The 18,402-nt window shown below is 53.0% G+C and overlaps 1 protein-coding gene across 4 annotated transcripts; it reads right to left on the reverse strand.

Moving 5' to 3' along the window:
• Positions 1–2,050: 2,050 nt before the first annotated feature.
• On the reverse strand, positions 2,051–4,596 carry LOC121273942 (gastrula zinc finger protein XlCGF7.1-like). Of its 4 annotated transcripts, none has more exons than XM_041181072.1 (2): positions 4,503–4,596; positions 2,051–3,955 (listed from the first exon to the last, which is right to left on the reverse strand). In XM_041181072.1, the coding sequence occupies exon 2, from the start codon at positions 3,673–3,675 to the stop codon at positions 2,680–2,682; it is 996 nt and encodes a 331-aa protein (XP_041037006.1). In that variant the 5' UTR covers positions 3,676–3,955; positions 4,503–4,596; the 3' UTR covers positions 2,051–2,679. The 4 variants fall into 4 exon arrangements, with proteins under 4 accessions (XP_041037006.1, XP_041037008.1, XP_041037007.1 ...); XM_041181074.1 differs by having other exon boundaries at positions 4,525–4,568; XM_041181073.1 differs by having other exon boundaries at positions 4,407–4,537.
• Between the last annotated feature and the right edge of the window lie 13,806 nt (positions 4,597–18,402).

The following is an 18,402-nucleotide window of genomic DNA, read 5'->3' on the forward strand; positions in this document are numbered from 1 at the left end:
CGTTAGTGAACCAGATGGGTTTTTACAACAGTCGGCAACGGTTTCATGGACATCATTAGACTCTTAATTCCAGATATTTATTGAATTCAAATTCCCCCATTTGCCGCCGTGGGATTCAAACCCAGAGCGTTGCCCCTGGGTCTCTGGATTACTGGTCCAGCGACAACGCCACTACACCACCACCTCCCCAAAAGGCTGAGATAGACAGTCAGGGAATCATGGGTTCGGGGGGAAAAGGCAGGAAAGTGTCGTTGAGGATTATCAGAGCAGCCATCATCTCGTTGAATGAAGGAGCAGGGTCAATGGGCCGAATGGCCTAAGTCTGCTCCTACATCTTACGGTCTAAATAAAAATCAATGCCTCTTATTATAGAGCAACAGAACGTTGACAGCGTGGACATTTGGCCCATCGTATCCATGCTGCCATTCCTCAATACCAACTCTACTCCCCCACCCCCCCACCTTTTCCCCACACCCCTGCAAATGCTTTCTCTCCAGGCTCCCTCCCCCTCGGAAGCCTGTATTGAACCTGCCTCTGCCACAACCTCAGCCCGGGCATCCTGGATCCTAAGCCCTCACTGCACAAGAAGAATTTTCCTAATTTCTCCCTGGCTTCATTTGCCCACCCTCTTAAATGGCATTTCCCCCTTGATTCTCCAGCCTTCCACCGACGGGAACATTTTGCTTCAATCTGCCCCGTCCGGCCCCCCCCCGCCGCCATGATTTTGAATACCTCCACCAAACCTCCTCTGCAACAACAGCAGAGCTTCCTGAGAGGGTGGTGGAGGCGGGTTCGATCGAAGGGAATCAGAAGGGAATCGGATCGCTACCTGAAAAGGGAGAATGCGCAAGGTTACAGGGATAAGGCAGGGGAGTGGGACTTGGTGCGATGCTCTTCCAGACAGCCAGTGCAGACTCGATGGGCCGAATGGCTTCCTCCTAAAGATTCTGTGAAGAGTCCACCGCTTCTTTAACCCATCCACGTAACTGAAGTTCCTTATACTTGGAACCAGTCTCTCGAGTCCTTTCCGCACCCTCTCTAATGCATTCACTTCCTTCCCAAAGTGCGGCCCCTGGAATTGGACACAATACCTCGGCTGAAGATGAACTGGAGCTTTAGGAAGATTCACCATAACCTCCTTGCTTTTGTGTCCTGTGCCTCCATTAATAAAGACAAGGATCCCGCAGGCTTTTATTACAGCCTCATAAAGGTGCACCATATCGGCAATGAGTCATATATAAGCTCTCACCCTATCTTAGAGACAAGGACTTGACGCAACGGTTTTTTTTAAACACGTCTAACTTATTTAACATATCCAGAATATTAATCTCCGGCCCAGTTACAGGGACTATTAACATCAGCAGAAACAGACCCCAAGTGTCAGGATGAACCTGGTCCAGTCCTGGATGTGATTAACAGCAGCAACGACAGCAGAGTCCAGCCCCTGTGATCACTTCTGAACTTGCTGATGCCTCAGCAGTCTGGGCAACTGAGCGAATCCCTTCCCACTCATGCATCTTTTCTGCATCCTCTCTAAAGCCTTCGCATTCTTCCCAAAGTGTGGCCCCCAGAAGCGGACGCAATGCCCCAGCTGAGGATGAACTGCAGCTTTGCAAAGGTTCGCCTTTGCTTCTATTAACCCGTTCTGCTATCTTACCTTTACGCCACCATCAGCACCTTCTTTATTCTTTAACGCGCCCTTTGTCCTGTGTCCTTTGTTAAATCTCTCCTGAGCTCCCACTTACCCTGAAGACGACTCAAACGGACTCGAAACATTAGTTCTGCTTCTCTCCCCACAGGTGCTGCCAGACCTGCTGAGCTTTTCCTGCACTTTCTGTCTTTAATGGCGCCGCAGCTTCCTTGCTCTGTGCTCTACGCCTTCAATAATAAACCCAACGATCCGGCCTGCTCTTATAATAAACTTAATAGCTGCAGTGGCAATGAGTCATATAAAAACTCTGTTTTATCTGAGAGACAACGAGCACTTGGCACATTGATTTTTGTTTTAAATGAAGCTGATTTATTTATCATATCCAGAATATTAATCTCCAATCGGGGACGATTGGCCTCAGCAGAAACAGACCCCAGCTGTCAGAATGAACATGGTTCAGTCCTGGATGTGATTAACCGCAGCAACGGGAGCAAAATCCAGCCCCTGTAGTCACTGATGCCTCAGCAGACTGGGCGACAAAGATCCCGCGGGCTTTTATTACAGCCTCATAAAGGTGCACCTTACTGGCAATGAGTCGTATATAAGCTCTGGTCCTATCTTAGAGACAAGGACCTGACACAATTATTTTCTTTTTTTAAACACAGCTTATTTATTTAACGTAGCCAGAAAATTAAACTCCAGCCCAGTGACAGGGATCATTGACATCAGCAGAAACAGACCCCAAGTGTCAGAAGGAACACGGTCCAGTCCTGGATGTGATGAACAGCAGCAACAACAGCAGAATCCAACCCCTGGGATCACTTGTGAACTCGCTGGTGGCTCAGCAGTCTGGACGACCGAGCGAATCCCTTCCCACACTCGGAGCAGGCGAACGGCCTCTCCCCGGTGTGAACTCGCTGGTGCCTCAGCAGATTCAACGGTCACCTAAACCTCTTAGCGCAGCAACAGCAGCAGAGCCGCCTCTCCTCGGCGGGGACGAAGATTTCTACAGCGAGCTCCCACAGTCTCTAATCGGTGTGACGGCTTTGATGCCTCAGCAGGTTGGACGAGCACGTGAACGCCTCCTCGCACACGGGGCAGGTGAACGGCCGCTCCCCGGTGTGAACCCGCCGGTGCTCCTGCAGGGCGGACGAGTCGCTGAAGCCCTTCCCGCACACGGAGCAGGTGAACGGCCTCTCACGGGTGTGGATGCGCTGGTGAGTCTGCAGGTGAGACAACTGAGTGAACCCCTTCCCGCACTCGGGGCAGGCGAACGGCCTCTCCCCGGTGTGCGCCCGTTGGTGCGTCCGCAGGTTGGACAGCTGAGTGAACGCCTTCCCGCACTCAGAGCAGCGGAACGGCCTCTCCCCGGTGTGAACGCGCTGGTGTCTGAGCAGGGTGGAGGAGTCCCTGAAGGCCTTTCCGCAGCTGCTGCAGGCGAACGGCCTCTCGCTGTTGTGAACCCGCTGGTGCCTCCGCAGGATGGATGAATCACTGAATCCCTTCCCGCAGTCAGGGCAGGCATACGGCTTCTCCCCCGTATGAACCCGCTGGTGTTTCTGCAGGCTGGCTAGCCGAGTGAATCTCTTCTCGCACACGTGGCAGGTCAATGGATTCTCCCTGGAGTGGATGCGCCGATGATTCTCCAGCAGGGACGGGTAATTGAATCCCTTCCCGCAGTCCTCGCATTTCCACGGTTTCTCTCCCGTGTGAGTGCGCCGATGATTCTCCAGCAGGGACGGGTAATTGAATCCCTTCCCGCAGTCCTCACATTTCCACGGTTTATCTCCAGTGTGAGTGCGTTGATGATTTTCCAGCAGGAAGGGGTAATTGAATCCCTTCCCGCAGTCCCCACATTTCCACGGTTTCTCCCCAGTGTGAGTGCGTCGATGATTTTCTAGCAGGGAGGGGTAATTGAATCCCTTCCCGCAGTCCCCACACTTAAAGCGTTTCTCTGTGCTCCGAGTGTCCTTGTGCCTCTCCAGGTTGGACAAATCAGTTGAAGCCTCGTCCACAGAACACATGTACGGTTACCCCCACACTGTGAAGGCTGCGATTTCTTTTCAGTCTGTGTAACTGGTTCCACAGTCTTTCCACAGTCAGTTGACCGGAACACTCTCATTCGCGTGTGGGTGCCTCGCTGCTTTTCCAGTCACACTGATGCTTGAAATGTTTTCCCATGCACTAACATTTCTCCTTCTGCCTTCAAGGGCCAATTATATTCAGGCCTTGACGATTGGAGTGACTCTGCCAGTTCTTTGTGTGATTTGTTGGTTTCAGTTTTCCGTCTGCAAATCTGACGTCCTGTAAAAGGAGTTTACAAAAGTCAGTACGAGATTGAAATACACAGCAGAGAATTCAAACATCCATGCAGAATTCCTCCCACCCTCGTTCTCTTTGGGAACCGGTCCCTTCCTCCCAATTTAGGATGCTGTCCTGCCCTACCACACTCTGACAAGTCCCCCCTCCACCGACTCCACTGCTCCTCTTTCATGAGGTTATGCCTTGCCCTCTCTTCGGGAGCCCGACCACTCTGTCAGCCCCTCACTGGGCACATGTTTCCCTCTCCCTCTTTTGTTGCCCCAAATTTAGGAAACAGTCTTTGCCAAAACGCCCTTGCACCATCTTGAGCAGTCTGCCCATCATCCTCCACCACCATCATTGCTTAAACATCTAGAAATATTACCCATAATATTCCAACCATTGAACCCTTGTCAATACCCTTACAAAGGGCAAAATGTTTGGCCAAAATCACCATTAATTTTCTGTACGAATTCTAAAAAATAATTCAACATTATTTTTGTAAATTCTAAACTAATTTGTTAAGACAAACACAACATCCCAATTGCACCTCCTGACTAACTGGGACCCACTGTACAAAGGAGACACATTCCAAGCTTGGGAGCGCCCAACTAGCAGGGTCGGGAGTTCACCCTCGCCCTCTGTGATTGGTTGGAGGACCGTTTGGTCCTCCGGGAGCGACCTCACTTTCCATTGGTCCAGAGCGTCGTCCATCATTCAGGCTGGGCGAATCGGAGGGGGAGGCCCAGCCTCCGGCCTCTGTGATTGGGTTCTCCGGGACGAACACTGCTCTCCATTCTTCCGTATCTCCGTCAATCATCCCGGAATCACGCGAGGCGGAGGCGGAAGCTCGGCCTCCACCCTCTGTGATTGGCTGGAGGACCCTAGCACCGCGCCATTGGTCCACATCCCCGTCAATCATCAAGCACGTCGTCGTGACGTTCACAAGTCCAGTCCCGGCGCTTGGGGGAGGACGGCGGGTGGAGGGGGAGGTGGAGCCGGAACAAAGCTACAATGGCGGAAACCGCTCAGCCGGTCAGCGAGCACCTTTGGCGGACAAGGGAGGAGATCCTCCAATTTAAAAGCACTTATTTAACACTCTCTGTATAAAGCAACCCGCAGCTGTGCCAGCGGATGTTCAGCGTTACCATGGGAACCGGGCGCCATCTTGGGGGCGAGAGGAAGGGCGGGCCAGGGCGCATGCGCCGTCGCCATCTTGTAGTAGGGAAAGAATGAGTGGGCGGGGTTTCTGGTTCCCAACTTTGGTACCAGTGCCCGGGAGGGACAATTATTGTCTTCCAGGGATTTCATTCTCAGTCTGCACAAAACCCACCCCCACAAACACCCTCACACACACACACACACACAGACACAGGGTGGTTTCCTCAACAACATCCCTCTTTCCTGCCCTGGACGTGCTGATATTACAATTTAATGGGGCACCAACCCACGGATCAAGGGTAGACCACACGGCCTGTCGAGTCCGCCCCGCCATTCAATACAATCATGACGGATCTTGGGCTTCAGCTCCACTCTCCCGCCTGCTCTCTATTCCCTTAATCCCCCCCGAGAGATCAAAAGTCCGTCCGTCCCAGTCTTAAATAGAACCACAGAAAAGTTATGGCGCAGAAAGAGGCCATTCTGCCCATCTGGTCTGCGCTGGCCATAAAAAGAGGAAAAAAGAAGCTCCCTGTTTATTCTTAATCCCATTTTTCAGCACCTGGTCCGTAGCCTCGCAGGTTACAGGTCTTCAGCTGCAGATCCAGGTATTTTAAATAAGTTGAGCGTTCCAGCTTCGACCACCAATGTAGGCAGTGAACTCCAGGCGCCCACCATCCTCGGGCTGAGAGGGTTTTTCTTCACGTCCCCTCTCATCTTTCCACCAATCACCTTCAATCTATGCCATCTGGTAACTGACATCTCTCCTCGGGGGGTGGGGGGTAAACAAGTTTTTCCTGCCTACCCTATCCAGGCCCCTCATAACTTCGTAGAAGTTGAAGAAGGTTGATGAGAAGAAACCAGCTCCCAAGAAGGGAGGCAAGAAAGCCTTAAAGAAACAGCCCCAGCGAAGGGCGGGAAGAAGCGGGAAGAAGGTTGAGGAGGGAGAGTTACTCCACCTACATCTGCCAAGCGATGAAGCGGGTTCACCCCGACACCAGCACCTCCCCCAAGGCCATGAGCATCAGCAACTCGATCGCGAAGGATATTTTCGAGCTTCCCACCCGGCCTGTTACATCAGCTCCCCGGGAAATCCAGCCCGCCGTGCGCCTGCTGCTGCTGCTGCCCGGGGAGCTGGCCAAGCACGCCGTGTCAGCAGGGAGGTAGGCGGCCACCAAGTACACCAGCTGCAAGTAAAATTGCAGAACAGACTGAAGAAACACTCAAGCAGGTCGCCCCCCCCCCCCCCCCCAACCCCCCTCAGCCTCCTCTGTTCTAAGGGAAACAACACCTGCCTGCCCGATCTCTCCTCGAAGCTGCACTTTTCCAGCCCCCGGCAATACGCCCATTGAGTCTGCCGTGTGCTCTCTCCAGAGCAATGATGTCCTCCCTTCTAACGTGGTGACCAGACCGCACACAAAAAAAATTCCAGCTGTGGCCTGACCGGTGTTTTATGCACCGTTAGGTCCCTGCTTTTGTGTCCGGTACCTCTGTCCAATAAAGGACAGCATTCCACCTGCTTTCTTTTACCACGTGGTGTCCTGCCACCTTCAGGGACCTGTGGACATGCACTCCTAGGTCTCTCACTTCCTCCACCCCTCTCACCATCCACCCATTTACTGAGCATTCCTTTGCTTTGTTTGCCACCAACACCCCCCCCCCAACTGCCTCACCCACCTGCCCCCACATCCCACCAACCCCCCCCCCACCCCCGACCAAAGACATTACCTCACACTTCTCTGGACTGAATCCTGTTCGCCACATTTCCGCTCACTCAACCAAACCACTGATATCACCCGGGAGACGACAGCTCTCCTCTTCACTATCGACGACGCTGCCCATTTTTGTGTCGCCTGCAAATTTCCCAATCCTGCCTCCCACGGGCAAATCCTTGCTGAAATGTGGGGACCAAAAACCGTGGCACAGTGGTCCACGTGTGGGCTCACCAAAACCCTGTTCAGCTGAAGCAAGGCTTCTTCATTATCGTCCTCCCGTCCCCTCGCACTAACGGCCGACTCACCTCCCGAATTTCTTGCTGGGCCTGTGTGCCAGCCTCCTGCATGCCTAGTGCCAGCACACCCCGAGTCTCTCCGAAGCCGTTCAGCTCCTCTCCTGCCTTTCGGTGGGGGCCGCAGCTGACCTGGGCTTTGACTACAATTCACCCACCTTCGCTTCTTACCCCTCGACACCCCTCACCCAGTGGTGATTTTATCAATCTCAGGTCCGGAAAAGTTTCCGCTTCTGACGAAGGGAGGCAAACCTGGAATGCTAACTCCGGTGTCTTTCTCCCCAACAGACCCAGCTAGACCTGAGTATTTCCAGCGTCTCCCGTTTCTAATCTTGAACATTTCCAATTGACAATTGATTTCAGCCACAGGACCCCTGAATTAAGGACAATGGTCAGGGTGCCTCTTATTGTGGAATGACAGTATGTTTACGGCACAGACATCCAGCCCGTCATGTCCAGGCCAGCTCTTCTCCACTCCTGCACCCCTTTCCCCGTAGCCTTGCAAATATTTTCCCTTCTGGGTAATTACCCCACTCCCTCCTGTAGGCCTGGACTGAACTTGTGACCACCACAATCTCAGGCAGTGTGCCGCGCTTCTGCGATCTATCCACGTAACTGAAGCTCCTCATCCCTGGAACCATTCTCGTGAATCTTTCCTGCGCCCTCTCTAATGCTTTCACACCCTCCCCAGGGTGTGCTCCCCAGAATTGGAGACGCAACAGCCCAGCTGAGGCTGAACTGCAGCTTTACAAAGGTTCACCATAACCTCCTTGCTTTTGTGTTCTGTGCCCCCATCTATAAAGTCAAGGATCCCGCAGGCTTTTATTACAGCCTCATAAAGGTGCACCGTATTGCCAGTGAGTTGTATATCAGCTCTCGCCCTATCTTAGAGACAACAGGGACTTGACACACTGATTGGTTAAAAACCGGTAATTTATTTAACATATCCAGAATATTAATCTCCGCATCAATCCTTGGACATATTAACATCAGCGGAAACAGACACCAACTGTCAGAATGAACATGGTTCAGTCCTGGATGTGATTAACAGCAGCAACAACAGCAGAATCCAGCCCCTCAAATCACTTGTGAACTCGCTGGTGTCTCCGCAGGTTGAATAAACGAACAAATCCCTTCCCACACACAGAGCAGCTGAACATCTCTCCCCGGTGTGAATTCGCTGGTGTGTCCACAGTGTGGATGAATGACTGTATGCCTTGCCACACACGGAGCAGGTGAACAGCCTCTCCCTGGTGTGAATGCATCGATGAGTTCCCACTGTAGATGGGAACTGAATCCCCTTCCCACAGTCCCCACATTTCCACGGTTTCTCCATGGTGCGGGTGTCCTTGTGCCTCTCCAGGTGGGATGATCAGTTGAAGCCTCGTCCTCACACAGAACATGCAGAACGTCTCTCCTCACTGTGAACGATGAGATATTTTTTCAGGCTGTGTAACTGGTTAAAGCTCTTTCTACAGTCAGTGCACTGGAAACACTCTCACTCGGGTGTGTGTGCATGTCACTCCTTTTCCAGTCCCCCTGATGTTCAAAACCCCATATTTCCACAGACAAACATTTCTCCTTCCACGTTCAACAGCCGATGATTTTCAGGTCCTGAGGAATCGATTGGCTCTTGTCAGTTCTTGGCCTTGTCTTTGGTCTGAGTTTCCCGTTTGCAAACCCTCCCCTTCTGACACCCTGCAAAAGTTTCCAAACGTCGTCACTGTAAGTGCGGGATAGACATTCACAACAGACAATCCTAGTTTCCGTTGTTACGGTCCAGAAGGGAGGAGCGGGTGAATGATCCAGCCCCACTGTTCCACAGGCCGTACCGTTAATTTAAACCAAAAACAAAAATAGCTGGTAAAACTCAGCAGGTTTGACAACATCTGCGGAGAGCAGCACAGTTAACGTTTATAGTCCCTATGACGTATGAAACGTTAACTGTGTTCCGCTCCGCAGATGCTGCCAGACCTGCTGAGCTTTTCCAGCTATTTTTGTTTCCGTTTCAGATTTCCAGCATCCACAGTGTTTTGCTTTTATCTCAGCCATTAACTTAAAGGTTTTATTTTCTCACCAAAAAAGGCCAATCGTGTGCCGCTACCTCCAGTACCCAGAAGAAAAGAGACTCTGACCAGGCCTCTTTCAAAAAACTCAGAATGATTCATTTGTTTTAAAACAAAACTTTCTTTTAACAAGTTGCAAGTACTGGTTGACACACAATTATAATCGGAAAGTATAATTATCCATCTCTTCCTCAGGAATTCCCCCAGCGCGCACACAGACACTCACACAGAGAAACAAAGGACAAACAGATAGAGACTCTCTCTCTCTCTATAGAGATGGGCTTTGGAGGATGGGCGTTATAAGATAAAGGATAAAGTCCGCAGGGTCTCGATGCTGTCGGCCCGGATCTCTCTCCTGGGCATCCTCACTGCTGGCCTCAGCTTCGCAGGTCAGAATGCAGACTGGTTACACTCAGGCGAGGGTTGATGGCCACACCCAATTTCAGGCAAGGTCGAGGTAGCCTCCCTCCCTCAGCTTATTCTCCGACGAGACGAAAATCAAAACAAGCAGGTTCGCAACTTGAGTTTTTTCCCCCCCTCTCTCCCACGCGACTGCCTTTTTTTTTTGTCTCCCAGCTTTTCACGAATGAAGGCGCTTTGCAGTTCAACGCGAGCAGACAACTCCTTCTCAAGTAGCCAAACAGTTCGGGTCATGTCTTGGAAGGGGCCTGCTCGTTGACAGGTCCAAGGTGAACCTGTCTTTAAAAAGAAAATCCCAGGTTAGCACCTGCATGTCCAGGTCATGCCGAATCCTTCCATCGTGTAAAAGAAAACATCCAGCCTTGAGAGGTGTGATTCTCACCCCTTGTGTAATGTTCACCTAACCCTTCCGCCCTTTGGAAACCCTCCCACTCCCCCTCCCAGCCTTGCATCTCCCTCTGCCCAGTTTGAAAGGTAGGTCCTGCCCTCCCCTAAACCAACACACCCTCCACCCCCCCCTCAACCGTGTCCGGCCCATCTCCCGCGCATCCGCCCTCACGCCTTCTCCTCCCTCCTAGAAACGTGATAGGGTCCCCCTTGTCCTCAATTATCACCCCACCAGCCTCCGCATTCAAAGGATCATCCTCCGCCATTTCCGCCAACTCCAGCATGATGGCACCACCAAACGCATCTTCCCTTCACTCCCCCAGCGGCATTCCGTAGGGATCGTTCCCTCTGTGATACCCTGGTCCACTCCTCCATCACCCCCTACTCCTCAACCCCCACCTAAGGCACCTTCCCAAGTGACTGCAGAAGATGCAACACCTGCCTCTTCACTTCCTCTCCCCTCACTGTCCAAGGGCCCAAACACTCCTTTCAAGTGAAGCAGCATTTCACTTGCATTTCCCCCAACTTAGTCTATCGTATTTGTTGCTCCCAATGTGGGCTCCTCTACATTGGAGAGACCAAACGCAAACTGGAGGAACAGTCCCTCATCTTCCGACTAGGCACTTTACAGCCTTCTGGACTGAATATTGAATTCAACAACTTTAGATCTTTAACTCCCTCCTCCATCCCCACCCCCTTTCTGTTTCTTCCCCCTTCCTTTTGTTATTTCCAATAATTTTTCTAGATTTTTCTTTTCCCACCTATTTCCATTATTTTTAAATCTTTTATACTCCCCCCACCCCCACTAGAGCTATACCTTGAGTGCCCTCCCATCCATTCTTAATTAGCACATTCGTTTAGATAATATCACCAACTTCAACACCTATGTGTTCTTTTGTTCTTCTGTCTGTGACATCTTTTGATGATCTGCTTCTATCACTGCTTGCTTGTCCCAACAACCAATCACCCCCCCTCCACTTCTCTCCCCCCACCTCCCCCCCCCCCCAATTTAAACCAGCTTATATTTCACCCCTTCCTTGGACTCACCTAGTTCTGTCGAAGGTTCATGAGGACTCGAAACGTCAACTCTTTTCTTCTCCGCCGATGCTGCCAGACCTGCTGATTTTTCCAGGTAATTCTGTTTTTGTTTTGGATTTCCAGCATCCGCAGTTTTTTTGTTTTTATCACGGTCCGGAATGTTGCACTTGCTAAAATCTTCAATTTGGAAACAAATTACAGTGAACGACCGAACCCCTTCCCACACTCGGAGCAGGTGAATGGCCTCTCCCCGGTGTGAACTCGCTGGTGGGTCCGGAGGGTGGATGGAACACTGTGTCCCTCGCCACTGTGAAAGTGAGAGCCCCCTTGCCAAAGCCGGTAGGGTTCAGCGGGCGGAGGGGAGGGTTGTGCGGAGCGCAGTGGACAGGATTGCGTGCTGGTGGTTAGGGGGTGGGAGGGGGGGGAAGAGCGCAGTGAGGTCTGATTTCTGAATCCCAGATATGGGGGTTGGGGAAGGTCATGGTAGGGTTGGGGGGGCTTGGCTGGGTCACGTCCCTCAATGGGGCAGGGGTGGTGGGGTTTTGGGTGTGGAGGGGAGGGGTGTTGAGATGGGGACGGAGCAGCGTCCATTCTTGGCCACAAGGGGCAGTGAGGCCCAAGGCCCTGAGCTGAAAGGGGAGAGGGCTTTGGGATGAGAAGAGTGGCCTGAGACTTGGGGGCTGGTGGGGTATGGGTTAAGCGGGACCAGGGGTGGGGGAGGCAGGCGTGACTGAGTGAGTGGGAGGCGGGAGGGGCAGTTGAGTGAGTGCGTGAGGGGGAGGCGGGGCTGCAGAGTGAGTTTGTGAAGTGAAGGAGTTGGGGGAGGGGCTGCGGAGTGAGTTTGTGGAGTGAAGGAGTTGGGGGAGGGGCTGCGGAGTGAGTTTGTGGAGTGAAGGAGTTGGGGGAGGGGCTGCGGAGTGAGTTTGTGGAGTGAAGGAGTTGGGGGAGGGGCTGCGGAGTGAGTTTGTGGAGTGAAGGAGTTGGGGGAGGGGTTGCGGAGTGAGTTTGTGGAGTGAAGGAGTTGGGGAGGGGCTGCGGAGTGAGTTTGTGGAGTGAAGGAGTTGGGGGAGGGGTTGCGGAGTGAGTTTGTGGAGTGAAGGAGTTGGGGAGGGGCTGCGGAGTGAGTTTGTGGAGTGAAGGAGTTGGGGAGGGGCTGCGGAGTGGAGTGAGTTCGTGGAGTGAAGGAGTTGGGGGAGGGGCTGCGGAGTGTGTTTGTGGAGTGAAGGAGTTGGGGGAGGGGCTGCGGAGTGAGTTTGTGGAGTGAAGGAGTTGGGGAAGGGCTGCGGAGTGAATTTGTGGAGTGAAGGAGTTGGGGGAGGGGCTGCGGAGTGAGTTTGTGGAGTGAAGGAGTTGGGGGAGGGGCTGCGGAGTGAGTTTGTGGAGTGAAGGAGTTGGGGAGGGGCTGCGGAGTGGAGTGAGTTCGTGGAGTGAAGGAGTTGGGGGAGGGGCTGCGGAGTGTGTTTGTGGAGTGAAGGAGTTGGGGGAGGGGCTGCGGAGTGAGTTTGTGGAGTGAAGGAGTTGGGGAAGGGCTGCGGAGTGAGTTTGTGGAGTGAAGGAGTTGGGGGAGGGGCTGCGGAGTGAGTTTGTGGAGTGAAGGAGTTGGGGGAGGGGCTGCGGAGTGAGTTTGTGGAGTGAAGGAGTTGGAGGGGTTGCGGAGTGAGTGTGGAGTGAAGGAGTTGGGGAGGGGCTGCGGAGTGAGTTTGTGGAGTGAAGGAGTTGGGGGAGGGGTTGCGGAGTGAGTTTGTGGAGTGAAGGAGTTGGGGAGGGGCTGCGGAGTGAGTTTGTGGAGTGAAGGAGTTGGGGAGGGGCTGCGGAGTGGAGTGAGTTCGTGGAGTGAAGGAGTTGGGGGAGGGGCTGCGGAGTGAGTTTGTGGAGTGAAGGAGTTGGGGGAGGGGCTGCGGAGTGAGTTTGTGGAGTGAAGGAGTTGGGGAGGGGCTGCGGAGTGAGTTTTTGGAGTGAAGGAGTTGGGGAGGGGCTGCGGAGTGAGTTTGTGGAGTGAAGGAGTTGGGGGAGGGGCTGCGGAGTGAGTTTGTGGAGGGATTTAGTTGGGGGAGGGGCTGCAGAGTGAGTTTGTGGAGTGAAGGAGTTGGGGAGTGGCCAATCAGGATCTTGTATACTTCCATTAAGTCAGCTCTCACTCCTGTGAATGTGAAGTTGTTCACTTTGGCAGGAAGAATAAAATAGCCGAATATTACTTAAATGGAGAACAGCTGCATAATTCTGAGGTGCAGAGGAGATTCACCAGGATGTTGCCTGGGATGAGACATTTAAGTTATGAAGAGAGGTTGGATAGACTTGGGTTGTTTTCGTTGGAGCAGAGAAGACTGAGGGGCGACCTGATCGAGGTGGACAAGATCATGAGGGGCATGGACAGGATTGGATAGGGAGCAGCTGTTCCCCTTAGTTGAAGAGTCAGTCACAAGGTGGCATAAGTTCAAGGCGAGGGGCAGGAGGTTTGGGGGGGGATGTGAGGGAAAAATGTTTTTACCCAGAGGGTGGTGAGGGTCTGGAATGCGCTGCCTGGGAGGGTGGTGGAGGCGGGTTGCCTCACATCCTTTAAAAAGTACCTGGATGAGCACTCGGCACCTCACAACATTCAAGGCTATGGGCCAAGTGCTGGTAATGGGGTTAGGGAGGTAGGTCAGGTGCTTCTCACGTGTCGGTGCAGACTCGATGGGCTGAAGGGCCTCTTCTGCACCGTGTGATTCTGCGATTCTCTCTCAAGAGGGAGATGAGTCTGTGGAATGCTCTTCCCCAGGGCCTTCCAATATTTTGGAGGCCGAATTCGGCAGGTTCTTGATGGACAAGGGAGTCGAAGGTTTGGGGGGGGTGGGGGGGGGGTGTCGGCGGGAAAGTGAAGTCGAGGCGGCGATCGGATCGGGGTGGCTGGAGTCCGGAACGTGCTCCCCGAGAGGCCGGTGGAGGGGCGGGTCCCACTCGAGGCGTTCTGGAGGGAATTGGAATTGCCGCCTGAAAAAGAGGGGAGAACCTGCAAGGTTCACGGGGATTTGGCCCGGGAGTGGGGCTTTCGGAGGGCCAGCGCAGACCCCGATGGGCCGAAGGGCCTCCTTCCGCCACCGGAAAGATTCTGTGACAGCCACGAGTTGATCAAGTGGCGCAGTGGGCTCGAGGGGCCAGATGGCCTCCCCCCCGATTCGTAAGTCTGTCCGTCATCGTGGTGACCACCGGTAACACAGGGAGAAGCCAAAAGCAAAAGCCTCCGTGGCTTAAAGTCAAGGGTCCCGCAGGCTATTCAACAACAGCCCTCATAAAAGGTGCCCTGTCCTGGCAACGAGTCGGACCTAAGCTCTCGTCTTGTCTTAGAGACAAGAAGGACCTGGTCCACTGATTGTCTAAACGTGGAAGATTTATGGAACGTATCCAGAATATTCATCTCCAGCTCAATCACTGGACTGATGAAGGTCATCAGAAACAAACCCCAGCTGTCAGAACGGACGCGGTCCGGTCCCCGGGCGTGACTGACGGAGAAGTAACAGCAGAGTCCAAACCCCCCCCCCCCCCCCCCCCCACCCCGACCCCCCCCACTGTGGGCTCGCCGGCGCCTCAGCAGTTTGGACAGCTGGGCGAATCCCTTCCCACGCTCAGAGCAGGCGAACGGCTTCTCCCCGCCCGAGTGAATCTCTTCCCACACTCAGAGCAGATCAGCCCGCCCCCCCCCACCCCCTCCGGTGTGAACTCGCTGGTGTATCAGCAGGTGGGATGAGTCTGTGAATCCTTTCCCACACTCCCCGAGCAGATGAACGGCCGCTCCAGGGTGTGACCTCGCTGATGCTGCTGCAGTCGCCACATTTCCACGGTTTCCCCGTGGTGCTGGTTGGTGCCCGTCTGCCTCTCCCGGTTGGATGATTAATCGAAGCCTCGTCCACAGACCAGAAAATGTGTACAGTCTCCCCCCTGCTGTGAATGGTGCGATGTTTCATCAGGCTGTGCAGCTGGTGAAAGCTCTTTTCACACTCAGTGCACTGAAAACACTCTCACTCGGGTGTGTGTGCGTGTGTGTGTGTCTCTCTCGGTGCTTTCCCAGTCACACCGATATTCAAAATCTCTTCCCACAGACGGGAACAGACAAACATATCCGAACATCAAGGCTGTCAAGGTCCTGCTGAACCCAGGGACTCCCTGTCAGTTCTTGGTACGGTTTTTGCTTGGAGTTTCCAGTCTGCAAATCCTGCCCTCCGATGAGCCTGTAAAAGGAGCTTGTAAAAGTCATCACTGTAAAGTACAGGATAGAGATCCCCAACAGACAATCCCTGTTTCTTTGTAACAACACCCCCCCCCCACCACAACCTTTCTGCCCTCCTGGAGCCACCCCCTGCCAGCTCAATTTGGGATGCTCACCCTCTCTACCCTACTCCCAAACCCCTCCTTCACTCTGACTCTGACTAGCATGGATAGAAGATTGGCTGTCTGGCAGGAGGCAGAGAGTGGGGACAAGGGGGTCCTTCTCAGGATGGCGGCCGGTGACTAGTGGAGTTCCGCAGGGGTCAGTGTTGGGATCACAACTTTTCACTTTATACATTAATGATCTAGATGAAGGAACTGAGGGCATTCTGGCTAAGTTTGCAGATGATACAAAGATAGGTGGAGGGACAGGTAGTATTGAGGAGGCGAGGAGGCTGCAGAAGGATTTGGACAGGTTAGGAGAATGGGCAAAGAAGTGGCAGATGGAATACAACGTGGGGAAGTGTGAGGTCATGCACTTTGGTAGGAAGAATAGAGGCATAGACTATTTTCTAAATGGGGAGAAAATTCAGAAATCTGGAGTGCAAAGGGACTTGGGAGTCCTAGTCCAGGATTCTCTTCAGGTTAACTTGCAGGTTGAGTCGGTTGTTAGGAAGGCAAATGCAATGTTGGCATTTATTTCAAGAGGGCTAGAATATAAAAGCAGGGATGTGCTGCTGAGGTTTTATAAGGCTCTGGTCAGACCACAGTTAGAATATTGTGAGCAATTTTGGGCCCCGTATCTCAGGAAGGTTGTGCTGGTCCTGGAGAGGGTCCAGAGGAGGTTCACGAGAATGATCCCAGGAATGAAAGGCTTAACATATGAGGAACGTTTGAGGACTCTGGATCTATACTCGATGGAGTTTAGAAGGATGAGGGGGGGATTTGATTGAAACTTACAGAATACTGAAAGGCCTGGATAGAGTGGCCGTGGGGAAGATGTTTCCATTAGTAGGAGAGACTAGGACCCGAGGGCTCAGCCTCAGAGTAAAGGGAAGACCTTTTAGAACAGAGATGAGGAGAAACTTCTTTAGCCAGACAGTGGTGAATCTATGGAATTCATTGCCACAGAAGGCTGTGGAGGCCAGGTCACTGAGTGTGTTTAAGACCGACATAGATAGGTTCTTGATTGGTAAGGGGATCAAAGGTTACGCGGAGAATGGGGTTGAGAAATTTATCAGCCATGATTGAATGGCAGAGCAGATTCGAAGGGCCGAATGGCCTGATTTCTGCTCCTATGTCTTATGACACCCCCCACCCCCCCCTCACTTCGGCACTTTGGTGGGAGGCTGCCCATTGCTCCCCATTTAGGACACAGCCCACCCATTCTTGACCACCCTGCCTTCTTTGCACCACCCCAAACGTTCAGGGCTCTGTCCCAAACCTCTACCACTGTCTCTGCACAGATTTCCAGGCATAATAAGAATGGTGTTCCCACCAGGAGCCCTCACTCATTGTAACTCACACAGACCAAAACGTTTGGGTGCAAATCACAATGCACTTTCCCTGCCAATTCTAACAAATTGGTTCTTTAATTTTTCTTTCCATCCTAAGCAAATCTGCCTTTGGTTGATACTGAAACCAGGTATGACCCATCATCTATTCCCCCGCCCCCCCATTGCAGCTTTTCACTAGGACCTTCGGCAGAAATAATGCCCAGCTCGCGGGGCGCGCGTCAGTACAAGTCCCGCCTCCCGCGCTCTGTGATTGGTTGGAGGGCCGGCACTTTGTTCAGTGAGGGGGTGGAAAGGCCTATCGTCATTGGTCCAGAGCTCTGTAACTCATGCTCGAGGTTGTGTCTCCTCCGGGGGGTGGGGGGGGAGGAGTGAAGGTGGAGTCCAGCCTTCCACCCTCTGTGATTGGTCGGAGGACCGACGGGTTCTCCGGCTGTCAGCTGAATGCCATTGGCTCAAATCTCCGTCAATCATTCGCATGTCGTTGTACCGTCAACGCGTTCGGTTCCGCTCCGCCGCCGAGTGGAGGAGGAGGAGGAGGAAATGGAGCCGGAGGGGAAAGACCCAGAGGCCGAGGCGAATGGCGGAAGCCGGTCAGCGAGCACCTTTGTGGGGGGGGGGGATAAGGGAGGAGATCCTTCCATTTAAAAGGATTAATGTAACGCTCTCTTTATAAACCACTCCCTCCCTCAGCAGCGCCGGCAGACAACAGGTTCCGAGGCCGGCGGCCAACGTTACCATGGGAACCGGCCGCCATCTTGGGGATGAGAGGAAGGTGGCCGGGTGGCTCAGGGCGCATGCGCAATCACCGCCATCTTGTGGCGGGGAAACAATGAGTGGGCGGGGCTTACAGTTCCCAACTTTGGTCCCAGTGCCCGGGAGGGACAATCATTGTCTCCCAGGGATTTCATTCTCACTCTGCACAAAACCCACCCCCAAAAACACCCTCACACAAACACACACACACAGGGGGGTTTCCTCAACATCTCCTCCATGGAGACCTTGCCAAAACACTCCAAGACCAATTCTACTTCCCCCCACCTCCTGCCACGCCTTTTACCTCTTAACCCTGCAAATATGTTCCCTTGAGGCAACTGTCTGATCCCCTCTTGAAAACCACGACCGAATCTGCTGCCACTGCACTCTCATCAGTGCATTCCAGATCCTGAGCGCTGGCTGCGTAAAAGAGGTTTGCCCTCTGTCGCCTTCATGCCTTTTGCCCTTAATCACCTTAAATTGGTGTCCTCTGATTCTCGATCCAATGGGGACATTTTCTACCTCCTCATATGGAGTACGGTTAAAATCAAAACGTTTTTATGAAAGGGCTTGACAGACCTATGCAAGATTTTTGAGGCTGTACCTTAGCAGGATAGGTAAAGGGGAACCAGTAGATGTGGTTTACCGGGATTTCCAAAAGGCAGTCAGTAAGGTGCCGCACAAAAAATTAATGGGCCAAGATAAGAGTGCACGGAGTTGAGGGCTAACACATTGGCATGGGGCAGAGGTTTAGTTAAGAGGCAGGAAGCAAAGAGTGGGCATATCCAGGGAACTCTCAAGTTGGCAGGCTGTGCCTAGTGGAAAGCCACATGGACCAGGGCTGGGCCTCGGCAAATCACGATCTGTGTCAATGCCTCACACGAAGAGACAGAGAGTAACATGTCCACGTTTGCTGATAAA

The sequence above is a fragment of the Carcharodon carcharias genome (assembly GCF_017639515.1).
Source record: "Carcharodon carcharias isolate sCarCar2 chromosome 27 unlocalized genomic scaffold, sCarCar2.pri SUPER_27_unloc_5, whole genome shotgun sequence".
NCBI lineage: Eukaryota > Metazoa > Chordata > Chondrichthyes > Lamniformes > Lamnidae > Carcharodon > Carcharodon carcharias.

Coding starts and splice junctions, on each gene's coding strand:
- LOC121273942 (XM_041181072.1), bottom strand. CDS start 3,675: ATGTGTTCTGTGGACGAGGCTTCAACTGATTTGTCCAACCTGGAGAGG.